General features: G+C 41.2%; 2 protein-coding genes across 2 annotated transcripts in view; one reads left to right on the top strand and one right to left on the bottom strand.

Annotated features, from left to right (window-relative positions):
• The window catches only part of KLHL32 (kelch-like family member 32), a gene marked incomplete at its 5' end in the record, with an annotated part of 40,715 nt that extends 36,762 nt beyond the window's left edge, over positions 1 to 3,953 (top strand). The window contains 2 exons of the mRNA XM_010015690.1: positions 1,029 to 1,123; positions 2,920 to 3,953. Of these exons, the coding sequence (XP_010013992.1) occupies positions 1,029 to 1,123; positions 2,920 to 3,081 (257 nt within the window). The remainder of the gene's footprint in view (positions 1 to 1,028; positions 1,124 to 2,919) is intronic.
• A 4,258-nt stretch (positions 3,954 to 8,211) lies between these two features.
• LOC104406640 (protein MMS22-like) overlaps positions 8,212 to 13,270 on the bottom strand; it is a 31,396-nt gene continuing 26,337 nt past the window's right edge. Inside the window, exons 12-13 of the mRNA XM_010015689.1 lie at positions 11,636 to 11,712; positions 8,212 to 8,300 (exon numbers count right to left, since the gene is read on the bottom strand). Of these exons, the coding sequence (XP_010013991.1) occupies positions 8,212 to 8,300; positions 11,636 to 11,712 (166 nt within the window). The remainder of the gene's footprint in view (positions 8,301 to 11,635; positions 11,713 to 13,270) is intronic.

Below are 13,270 nucleotides of genomic sequence, written 5' to 3'. Positions count from 1 at the left end.
TGTCTGACAAATAAGACAGTCACCTTATGTCATTTTCCTCCTGGTAGGTTGAAAAGCTGCTCTAGCAGCAACTTTATTCTTTAAGATATTTCATTGGCTTTCTTAATCTGTGGAGAAAGGTTGTTTTAGTTTCTGAGTCAAGTCATCAGAATATTTGATGGACACTGGGGAGAGAGGCATAGATTAAAAAGGAGTTATACATTATGAAACAGAACTAGTTTTTCATATCCCTTTTGCTGTCCAGTTTTTATATTATTATTAAATTTCATTATCTGGAGGTATTGACAGCCTGATTTGCAACTCCAAAGGCCCTGGCACTGCAGGCACCCTCATTCTGGAGCTGACCCTGTATCACTAAATGCTGTGAGATAGCAGCCTCTCCTCAGATAACAACTTGGTGGGTTGTTTGCACAACCTGCATCTTCAGAAGCCATCTAAGCCATTCTTTGCATCTCTGCAACTACTGTTAAATGCGCCTGTTGCGCTGTGTAATGCAGGTTTTCTTAAGGCTGTGTTTATCCTTCAGAACTTTCAAACTTGTTCAGGAGACTGTTGCTATGGGGATGAGCTGCACAGCAGCTTCTGCAGTTGTCACCATACTTGTACCTGGAGGAACGGGGGGTGAACAGCTGTGGGCAGAATGTGAGGAGCGTTCAGCTCTCTCGGCCTGCGTGTCTATCCGGATGTTCATGTGTGATAGTAGCGGAGAGGCAGGTGGGGAGCTTGCATATCACCTATGAAATTCACGCATGCAAAAACCTGTGTCATTGAGGAGGCAGCAGATGGTCCCCTGCACAGCCTCAGTTTATTGCTCTTCTGGGGTATCTCTCTGGACAGCACCGTACGGGGCTCTCGCAGAGAGCAAAGAACAGACCTCATGCTTCACCTTCACTCTTCCATGTTGTGAATTCTGAAACAGTCAGATTACTGCCAGGGGCATTTGCATCTTATTACAGAACTCCAATATTCGGTGTTAAAAGGGTTAATTAAAAACTGATAGTGGTTTCTATTTTCTTCTTTTGCTTTAGGTCAAAATGAGTCTGGAGTTGCCGTCCACAATGGTAGAATATATTTAGTTGGTGGCTATTCGATTTGGACAAATGAGCCTTTGGCATGTATCCAGGTGAGTGATTTAGGGTTTTTTTAAAGTCTTTTCCAATAATTTTTTTGCAAGGATACATTTTGCACAGAGGTTATTCAAAAAGAAAAATGCATGTGAAATGGAGAGATTAAGGATGTTTCTTATGCAGCCTCTGAATCTGCATAAACACAGAGAGGAAATACTGTGGATATTAAAAATATTTCCAGATGAGCCAGTAGATGCAATTCTTCTAAGGTATTCTAGTAAAATAGGATTGAGGAGTCTTTCCTTTGGCAAAATTTGGATAAAATAATGGGTATATAGTCTCAGGTTAAACAAACTCCAAAAGTTAAAGGGTTGCAAATATGGATGGTGGGGCACAGGCTAACAATTTTTTCAGCACGCTATGATTTCATTTTCTTTTCCTCTCCAAGCTGTCTTTCTGAAGAGCAGCCAGAGTCAACAAGTTGTTCTTTGTCAAAGTTCAGTCAGCCTGCAACCTGCCCTAGCGCTTACTGCTTCAAAGCTTGAACGGAAGGTTTTTGATCCCTGCGGTAGGCAATAGGTTGTCCAACAAAATTCAGCTATCTCATCTTATATAAAAGCAGCTCGCCTGCAGATCCATGGCTTTTAGGTATTCCTGTACAGGAATTAGGAATTGTTACCTTCCTGAGAGTTTGAGTGAAACAAATCTGCACCACAGCCATCGCTTTGTGACCAGCTGGGCAGTTACAGACAGAAACTCTTGTTTACATCTCAGTTTCTGCACTTTTGCTGATAAAAAAATTTTTATTATCTTCCAATTTTTTGGATTTTAGGATTTCACCTCCAAACTGTCCCATAAGACTATAAGTTAGACTTAGCATAAAGAGGCAATGTATTAGATGTTGAGCTGCTGGTATTATAATAAACCACTTATTAGCACGTGTTTGTAAAGAATAGATAAGCAGTTCAAACCATGTTCTGGTCATAGCATAATTGTGTTTTACTAAGTTGTTGGATACCATACCTAATAATTGTTTTTGGAAAAAGTCATTCAGTCTGGCTCAGGATAACATTAGCTGACATACAGTGCTTCAAATGGAGTAATAGCAGAGTATCAAGGTGGTGGCTGTACTCCACCAACGTGCTCTTTTGTAATCAGCACGTACTTTGCTGTATTGCACCTGGGTTTAAATACTGCTTAGTGACAAGTACAAATGATCCTGGGATCTTGCTTTCTTAAATGGACATTTGTCCACATCCCCAAACTGGTCATGAACTTGGCAGCGTGCCAAGACAATCCACACATTCAAGGGAAAAGAAGTATAATGAGTGCTTTGGCAGAGCTGTGTGCACTGCCCCTTCCCAGTTGTTGGCAGTGTGCCTGGCTTTAACCAGCAAAACTAACCCCGTTATCTTCAAATTCAGCAAAATTGAGGTTGAACTCTACTTTGGAAGAAAAAAAATTCCACTGCTTCCACACATCTTCATTTTCTTTCTGTCGTTTGTTTGGCCTTTCCAGCTTCCACAGAGCTCCCTATAGACCACCAAGCTGACAAGTGGTTCATGTCCTGTGGTAACAGTAGCACCTCTATGCAGAGGTACCCTACTTGCACGGTTGTACGTTCTGCTGCCAGGAAGCAGAATCCAATGTCTCCTGTCTTCTACTACGTGCCTGCACTAGCATTAAGATTTGGGTGATGAGGACACTAATACATCACCAGATCCATAAATGCAATCTAAAAATGAGCTGAAACTACCTTTCTGTTGTGGTTAATACATGTGGTGTGTGCCAGCAAATTTGTTTCATCTTTCTTCTATGATCCCTGAAATATTTTGTATGCTTTGACCTCCAGGTGCTGGATGTTAGCAAGGAAGGGAAGGAAGAAGTGTTCTATGGGCCTACACTCCCCTTCGCTTCCAATGGAATAGCAGCATGCTTTCTTCCAGCTCCTTATTTTACTTGCCCCAACCTTCAGACTCTGCAAGTGCCTCACCACAGGATCGGCACAATGTGAGACAAGGAATGTGCACTTCATAAAATCAGAAGTGGAGAGGAGGGAAAATCAAACCCTGTGTATAGAAGGGTTTCTCGGCATCAGAAGAATCAATCCACACGGGCTGCTGCTTTACCTTCACACATTTGTCTTAAAGTTGGATCACAGTAGGCAGGAAGGAAGCTACAAAAACTGTCTGCAGTTTCTCTCCTTTGCCTCAGGTGTAGAAGCATTTACATGAGAGCATTGGGCATTTCTGCTGGTGACTACTTGCTACCTGTCTCTACTTCATTTCCTTATGCAACTTCATAAGGCATTGTGAATGCTCTCAGCTCCTCCTGGGCTGCTCTTCTTTGGAGTCTGTACGCTCAGTTGTTCACCAATGGCACTTTCAAAGCCTATATAAAGCTCTGTTTATGTTGACAAAGATGATATAGTACTGTGGTAATTATGCAACTTACTCGATACCTTTGGCAAAAAGAATAACAAATGTATTGACTTCCAATTCCGAACTCCATCGTTTACAGTTTCTCATTTAATAATACTTCATTTGACACTTAAATACTGCAAAGCAGATTAAAAGAAAAATAAAAACCAAACTAGCTCTATGGTAAATGAGGAACAGATAAAAATTGTCTTAGCTGAAAGACAGAGACACTGAAGCCTCATGGTTGAATCCAAGTCTCAACTGAATGTGTTTGTCTGAGAATCTAAAGATCATTTGGGATGTCATTTACCAAGTCCTACTATTAAATAAATGTTACCTTCTGTCATATGATCAATTCCTCCTGACAGCTGCAGTCTTTTAATGGTGGAGAACAGCCTCCTTACTGTATAATTAAAATGTGCCATTTACTTAATATTTTTAATATCCAGTTTGCAAGGGGTCACCACATTTACAATTATCAATGAACAGTCTCATTTCATCCAGCATATGGTCCCACAAATCACTGGTCTCCAGAGGCTAAACGGGTGTAGAACAATGTCAATATTTATTTATTTATTCTTTCAGTTTATGTAGTGTGTCTCCATCCCCTACTCTAGACATATGCCAGTTCACAATAAATACTCCAGCCTGTTGTATTTTGGCTTTGCTTGGCTACTGCAGCCCCTGTCTCTTGTTTCTGTGTTTTATTTACATATCTAACAACAACTTCAATGTTTGTAAATATTAATCAAGCATGTAATTAAATCTCTATTTATGATTTATGGGTACTATGCACTTCTCTGCTTTACCTACTGATCCATTCCCTGCCACTGTGCTGCCTGAGCAGACCTCTGATATTCCTACTGATGCTCATGCAGATGCCACATGCAGAATATGCTGCAGCAGTAGCCTGCGCTTGCTGGGCAGGAACAGGTTTGACTTTGTCCGCTGAGCAATGTTTCCAAATCAAATGCAGCTTTTAACCTGTAAGGGGATGGTTAGCGACACAAGGAGGCGAACTTTATCACCATTTCAGTCTCCAGCTGGGCTGTGTGCTTGCAGAACCTTTCCTTTCCCAGTAGTTTTCAGGTTAGAAAGTTCTGTGGGGTTTTGTTGCTGGGCTTTCTCACTCTCGGTACATAGAGTGGAGCTGCAGCTCCACAGTGTTTGCCTGGCACACTATCTTGAGTGCTAACAGCATCTCCCTTCTCCCTACATCCAGGCAGTACTTTTCTCTGACTCCGTGGGAGCTGTCTGGAGGACTTTTTGTTTGTTTGTCTTAGTTTCTTTGGTCTCCCGGACATCAGCGTGCAAGGGCCAGTCCTCCTAAGAGGCCACTTAAAATCTGCCTTATGCCCCGTGTGGGCTGCAGGGCCTAAGCCTAGCAAGTATTCAAAGCTCTACTGATGTGTGAGTGGCAGGGACACAAACATAGCATGTCTCATTTTCAAGGGAAGGGTGACTAAAATAACCAAAATGTGTGTGTAGAGATCCTTGGCGCTTTGAGCCTCCTCCTGGAGGTGCCACACCAGGTAAGTGATGGGCTTTCACTCCGGTACAGATCTGATAGACGCTTCTTATTTTGCGGGTGCTGGGAGAATTATTTTTCAGCCTTTGCAAAGCCAAGCACGCTTCCAGACAATAGTGCAAAGTATATTGTGTGTTTGTCATCTTAGTTTTGAGGTCTTTATTCCCAGGCCTCATAGCTTACCGCAGCTGTAGCGATGGGACAATTTCTAAACTGCTCCTTCCGAGGAGCAAGTGGAGAGATTCTGATGGATCTGACTGACTACTGAGTGGCAGCAGCAAACTGTGACAGAGGCCTGGCTTTGAGAAGTGGAGGGGCAGGCTCCTACTGCCCAGCAGCACGTGCCTCTTGGTACAATGACTGAAAGGCAGGAGTGTGTGGCAAGAAAGTTATTTATCATGTATGTTTTGCCCTTTAGATGCTTTTACTGTTGCAGTTATTACCACCAATTGTCTGTACTGGTGAACAGCAGTTTTAAACAGCTGTGCGACTGCATTAAATTAGTTAAGGGTACCACAGCCACAGAGCCTCAGGACAACACATATGCTCCTGTTTGTTAGTGTCAGGTTTCTGCTCTGGCTCTTAATCAGTGGGCTCCACTGATTGCAGAGAAATCTTTCACGGCAACCTCACAGCCCCTAAGTTTTTGTGCCCTGCTTTCCTGTTTGGGTCTTTTTGCTTTTGTTGCAGGACCTACAGGACAGATGGGGGTGCTTTGCTGCCCCTGAAGCCAGAAAATGCCATACAGCCCACGCCAGGCGAGCACAAACCAGTTAGTTATTGCCAGGTAAGAAGAAAAGAGCACAGCGCTGATGTACGAGCAGACAGAGCACACTGGTGTCAGCAGCGGCTCTGCTCCGGCTGGGGAGGGGGGTGTCTCTGCTGGGGGCAGCAGGGGGAGAGCAGGGCTGGCAGGAGTCCTGCAGGCAATGGCTTCCACAGAGCCTTACAACTGCCCATATTAAGAATATTTGCATGCTTGATGGTTCCATTACTAGAGCCTGATCAGCACAGCATGGGAGCAGCTGGGGTTCCATGCTGGGAGCATGCACGGTAATGGCACAGGCTCCGGTGAGAACTCGCTCGTGCTTCAGGAAAGAGGTATTTGGACACGTGAATGCAGCAGCAGCAGGTACTAACTACGGAGTTTGGGAGCCAGTGCAGTTCTGTGCCCTGCATTCCTTATATTTACAGATTAAAGCTACTTACATCTGCAAGTTGGCTTTTGGGCCACAAGGTCTTCAGAGCACTGCTATGAGCTCCTGTTTTGGGCTATTCCCAGAAAGAGTGGTATTTCATCCTTTATACAGCAGACTTCACCTTTGAGTCCTAAAATGTAAGCTCTTCTTAGCTATAAATAACCACAATGGCAATCAGCTGCTTTGTGCATTTTATCTAAAAAGGACACAACTGCCAGAAGCAGTTTTGCCCCTTTGGTCTCTATCGAGCATTTCACACCCACATGCTGACCAAAGAAATACTTTCTTTGTATGTTATGAGCCAGTGTGCTTCTGCACGCTAGTGGTTTTGTAATCCCTGCATTTCTAGTGGTGACTTAGGATTTCCTTAGCTTTCAGGGCAAGTACCTGGCTCTCGGAATAGTTCAAACTTCTGTAACTTTTTCCTCTGAGTTTTGCCTTCTCTGGTTACCCTCCCCCCAAACCTGTACAGACATTTAGTACATCAGTTGCAGAATCATGGAGAAATAGATAATTGAATATTCACGCATGCAGAAACAACACAGGCAGAATGTGGAACAATGTGGAAACAAGCGTGAAAAGAGGCGGCATCTGTTTATTGAAAATTAGAATGAAGAATAAAGGCAAGGTTAAAGCACTTCCTCTGCAGGCAGAGTTTGTAGGGGAGGAAGACTGTGCAGGAAGTTTAGCACATAGACTATATAAAGGACTTATCCAGTTTTTTATTTTTGCAAAATGGGCTGCTATTTTCTCTTTCCCAAGGACACATTTTAAAGGGATAAAAACTGTCCACATGAAGAATGGTTTTCCAGTGGAGATGATTATATATAGCTGTTTCACAGTAATGCCAGAATTAAAATGCTTAAAATGTTAACTCTTTCTTACTGTATGTAGATTAGGTGATGTTGCAGTGCTTCCAAATACTGAAGAACAGAGTATGTTTAGCAAGACCCTCAATCCATGTAAGTAAGTGAAGGCCGTGCTCAGTTTTCTACCCGTGCCCACACGGGTCATGCCCTTTCTAAAAGGAATAATGAATTTGGCAAACTTGCACGTTTAATGCTGGTTTGGGTGGTGTTCTACAGGGAGGAGAGTAGAGCCAAGGTAGCATTTGATGGACTGAAAAATGCAGGGAATGTGGTTGTGAGGTGGAATTAACTCCGCTGGCATTTCCCGAGGCCTGCAACGATACCGCATCTATGAATACAGGATCTGGGGTTTTAATTTTAATGATTTCTTTGTGTGCTATACATACCTCCACATTTCATACATGAAGCCTACAAAAGGTTTACCATTTTAAAGCTGCTCAAGTAGACAAAAGCCATATCCTAGTCATTCATCACAAAACAAGCTTAATTATGCTAGGACATTTTGACACTGCATCAGATTTTTAATCTTCACCATAATTTTACAACCATCGCTAACAGATGGGCTGATTACACTGAATTTGAGTTTTAAGTAATAGTTAAAAATTATAAAATATGATTAAAGTAGAAATATCCATGCATACATAATTTTCAGAAGCTACTGAAAGGAGGAAAACCAGAGTGCAATAAAACCTCTTTTCTGTTTCCTGAGGGAAATACACTGCATTTAGGTGGACAGTTATCAGAATTCCTTAAATGACTATAAGTAGTTTATGCTATTGGCAGCTCCTCTTCTGTGCAATTACAACAGATACACAGAACCTTATTCTTTCCATAGGTCTGCTGCTCTATTCCAGCACAAAAGGCATTAATTTTTCTATTTCAGAAGCTCTTTTATTGAAACACACCTTCCCCCCCCCTTTTTTTTTTGTCATTGCAAATGAAAGCAAGGAGTAATTTTAAATTACCATGTTCCTGCTCTTTAATAACAATAAAAAATAGGAAATTCTTATAGAATAGAGGGACAGCTTTGCAGGACTAATGGAAGTTGCATGTGAATGTTGAACAGAAGGTGTCTCTTTTTCAGTTATCATTTTAAGGTCACTAAAGGAAAGATAAGACAAATTTCCCTCACCCTGCTATTGTTCCTGATGCACCGGACATCTGTTTCACATCCCAAGGATGATAACGGGTCAGAGGTGTGAGTGTTACCCTGAATTCTGGAATAGGGACAATATAAAAATTAAATACTTTCTGCTTAGCTCTCAATTCCATATATTGCAAAAAGGAAAGGGCAGAGTAGTCCTCTTATACCCTGGAACACTTCCCCAGCCATTGCCATTAACGCAGACAAATACTGACAAGGGTCAGGCCTGGTGCACTTTAAACAGGTCTCCTGTCAACGTTATTAGTGTTTCTAAATGAAAGGAGGTAATGGGCACAGACCATGCGCCAGGCTTGGGGGAAGAAGCAGCTTACTGAAATGTAATATTTTGTTAAAACTCCACTGATGTACAGTGATCCTGTAGTTAATTAATTAATGTTCAAAATGGCCTAATGCCACCAATTTTTTGTTATATTGAAAGGGGAGCAGGGCTAAGCCCAGATGTATACATTGAGGTTTCTCTCAATTTCATCAGGTACTTTAGCTACAACTTTATTTTCAGGATCTTTTCACCTTCAATTACAGAAGTTACAACTGCAGTAAATGTCTATCCTGGCAAAAATCCTCCTATTGGTGTAAAATTGTAATGCAGATGCTGGGTGAGAGAAGGGAATGCATGTGCCTTCCAAGACGTTAAGCAGGCTGAGTTGCTTGCAAGAGTCACTGATCCCTAACAAATCCACAGTCCTCACCCATTTGCTGCAAGTCCCTACAGTAAGGGCTGCATGCCCCTGGAACCACAGCCATCACCAGCAGAGAAAGAGTCACACAGCTGCTGCTCAGGGGTGGTGACATCCCAACAGTGCTTTCTGTTGTCTTCGCTGCAGTCAGTAACAGAGCTCATATTAATTACCAGTCTTACTAGATATGGAGTAAAGCTTAGTACACGTCTCCAGGAAGGTGATCTTGGGACATACCTTTCCTCATCTGCTGGAAATCATCACAGATCTGAGGCATGATCCTGTTCCTGTAATTAACAATCTCGTCCCGGACTCAGGGAAGCTTTGCTGTGATACTCACCTGGCTAAAGCGGCAAACAGGCAACTTGTCTATATTACTTAGTGCAGAGCAGATCATCCTGCAAATGGGTCAGCAGAGAAAGACATCTGCCCAGCACTGGTGGAAGCTTTTGGTAACTCATTGCCTATTGCTTCTGAGAAACAAAAGTGCAAAAACTGTAAAGCCAGGCAAGGCAGAGACACATCTTCACCCCGTGGTCTGCCAAAAAATCCTGTCCTGATGCTCCCCGGATTTCTTCCTATCCAACCTTGAAAGCAGAGGTCTGGTACTGCCTGTCCCCACACCCACAATGCAGAAGTGACAATCTCTCAGTGAGCCCCTGATGTTGATATATGACTTCCTGGTAATACCAGAAGCATCTAGTGGTTCTGGTTCAAAGCTAAAATGCTTACAGTCCACCTATATGCACACTGGCAGGAAAATGACTCTGAAGCAAAGAGTGTAAGTCAGTTTAACATCAGGGAATTGCTCAAACTTCTTGCTGGCTGCTGTCCAAAGTCACTGCACACTTAACTATCTGCTGGATAACCAACCCCTAAGGTGGTGTTTTCAGCTGCCCAGGACTCAAGTTCCATGCCACCAGGCTGTTGATCCCTGACAGAATTAACAGCAGAGTTGCTGCTTCTTTCACACGTCTCCTGCTCTGCCTGCAGGGCCCTGTACAGTGTCCTGTGCTGAGTATCACAGTACACCCCCCACCACCACCCTTTCGGCCTTGTCTTTTAAAAACCTACTAAACTCACCATTAAATGTTTTGTTATAATATATCATCTGCTCTACTTTGAAAGTCACAGGTTTTACTCTCAAGAAGTAATACTGAAGTCAGGCATCCGTTCTGTATTCTACACAGTAGTAGGACTCACATTTTGACATCTCTATTAATCTCTCTTGCAGAGCTTTTTATTTTTTTAATTTACTTAAAAAAAAAGCATCTTTTTAGAAGCACAATCCTCCCGAGATGAATAAAACTCCTCCCAGTTACAGCAGCTTACAAGCAGCTACAATGCAAGTTCAATAAGTCACTTTCATAATGAAAAGAACCTCCATGTTCTGCACTATTAAGTAGCCTAAAGAGGCTTTTAGTTACTGCATTATCTGATGTAACAATAGCCAATTTAGGCAAACAGATTATCTAGTTCAACTTGATAAGATTACTGTGATTTTTTTTGTGGAGCTATTACACACAGAAAGAGTCTTTATTTCCCATTAATATTGTAAAGTTGAAATTTGAATAACTTTGAAAAACTAGGCAGCCTGTGCACCAGTTGTTGCCGTTAAGGGCAAACGTACCACTCCCAAAGTCCAGTAAGTAGCTGCAGAAATACAGGTTATTGAGGGAAGTGAAAAACCTGAATATCATGGCCATTAATGAAAGTTTCCTGAGAACTTTAGGGGAGGAAAAAACCCAGATGTTACAGGGCTAGAACTGGCCCACGAGATAATCCATATCACAGCAAAATATCTGAAAGATCCAATTTTCCAGGCAAACGGGAATAACAACTAGTTTATGATCAGATGGAATGAATTCCCCAAATGAGTTGTTTTCTTTGGAAGTCTGTCCTCGATTCTTTTTTCTCACACCACTTACACCTACTCTAAGCTAAATGGATAAATAACAGTGTCATGACTAACAAAAAGATTTGGGATCACTGGAAATTATGGGTTCATTTTAAGAACACAGTATTGAAGAGAATTGGAAATCTGAACCTACCTTTTCTTATATTAACCCCCACGGACAACAGAAGAGATTTTACACTGGAATCTGAATGACTTTAATGTTTTAATACAGGTGGAAGGGTAAGACAGCTATGTACATTTTGTGCAACATATACACAAGCCCTCTCTTAACAGCTCTATCACACTGGTGCAACTCCAGGTGAATGTACTGCATTCCACAAGTTCAGTACTAGAGATCACAACATGTTGTTTCTCATTCTACTAAAATGATAAACTAGAAATTACAAATTTATGATTTCCCTTAGAACGTACTGAATAAGATTTTCAAAAGTACAGTTTTAAGAGGGTCAGGTCTCACTCAATGTGAATTGAGTTGTGAAACTACTTTGATTCTCGTGTTGCAACACAGGCTCTGCTTATATAGGCATTTTGACATTCATAAATTTGCTGTATCTTTCAACTGCCACTCAACAGTATATTGAGAGTTCGTCTTCAGATGCATGACAACACTCAAATAACACTAAAATTATGAAAATTAATACATAACCTGGGAGGGAAAACCAACAAAATTGATAAATATGTTGCCATCATAAAGATAAAGGACTTGGCCAGTGTGTCGCAGAGTGTAGTTTTAGGTACTGACAGTGTCAGAACGTTGAAGAGGAAAGGATTAATCACCAGCACACTGCTAACCTGTCTCATTTTCCAGTTTTTGTATCTCGTTTTGTCCAGCCTCTGTGAGGTAAGATAAGAGTCTTTTATAGGCTTCTCTGTTGAAAAAAAAAAAACAAAAAACCCAAAAGAAGGCAACATGTTATTTAAACAATCATCTCATACATCCTAGGAGTAAAAGCACATATCTCCCAAAAGCACTGATTACATATTCGGATATTAAAACACAGTCACTCCCCCCCATCTATTCAACTACTTGTTTTGCTGTAAATTCTTAGCATTACCAGGTGACAATAAGAGTAAAGATTGCATTGTTTATGGCTAGAAGTGTAGTGAAGATGCTTAGAAATCTACTTGCTTTGCAAACTGCTGTGAAAGAGAATTTTATTTTAAAACATGGAGCTTGCAAGTAAGTCCTAGATGAGATGACTGGCATGTAGACTTCATCACATTTGCTATTTAATTTCTGTATAAGAAATAGGTCCATGACTGATGTTACAGCACAGTGATGTGAGCTGCTGGCATTAGGGCCACAAACTGGCACTGACACAGATTTAGACCATCATTCCCAACAAAGGGCAAGGACTGTTCTAAAATAAACTTGGAATTCAGAACGGGACTGTCACTCAAGTGGATTTTCCAGAAGAGTGCATAGGTATTGACAAGGCTTTTCACCTTAAGTTCATTCTAATACTCTCCAACCTAGACAATATAATTATTGTTAAAGTACTGCCTCTGACATTTAGGTCTATTCTAATTATCTACCTATGCATGAAATATTAACTTGAGCAAACAAAACTGCAGTTTTCATACTAGTTCCTTGCAGCAGTAACACTGGACATCACTGCTGTAAGCAGCTAATACAACTTCTGAACTTTTTTTCTTTCATATACACACACACACACACACACACACACACATATTACACACAGGACTGAAAAGATAAAAATCAGGTATTAGTGTTCTGGCAGTAAAATGTTAATTGATCCCCTCAGACTGCTGGGTAATGGAGCACATTGTAAATACAAACTATTAATACAAAACATCAACAACAGATCAGATAGATAATATATACATTAAGTGATGAGGCTAAAAGAAATTTAGCTCTTCAATAATCTCAAAGCATGTATTTCAGGAAGCTAAAGCAACCCGTTTTTTTTCATATTGTGTAGACAAAGTGATAATTTTTACCTTATTGACAATATAAAAAAATATGAAAATTGTCCATGAAATACATTATTAACAGATGAAATGCAGGTAGTATGAAAATCCTGCACATAATGGTACTTTAATTTGGCCTTGGGTGAATTCCCTTAAATAAAAGCAAATGTGTTCCTTGGCAGAGGATAATAAAAAAAGAATAATATTGTTACAACTGAATTAAATATATTTTTCATTAAATGGAAAATGAATACCCTGTGACTACCCTTTACTGCCTCACGAGTTGCATTCTTGCACAACTCTGTCTTTTAGGATTTTTATAACTCGAGCCCTGCCAACACACACCTCAAAACTTCTCCAGCCTGAGGTGGGACTAGGATCTACCCTTTGAGTAGTCCCAGTGTGTGCATCACCTCATGTGCCGTTTCCTCTTAATGCTACATGGATTCATAAGTCAAATAGTCCTGTCCTAAGTTCTTGGGGTGCAAACAGAGG

The sequence above is a fragment of the Nestor notabilis genome, unplaced genomic scaffold (assembly GCF_000696875.1).
Source record: "Nestor notabilis isolate BGI_N333 unplaced genomic scaffold, ASM69687v1 scaffold11435, whole genome shotgun sequence".
NCBI classification, from domain to species: Eukaryota; Metazoa; Chordata; class Aves; order Psittaciformes; family Psittacidae; genus Nestor; species Nestor notabilis.
This window is presented reverse-complemented; position numbering and strand designations above follow the sequence as displayed.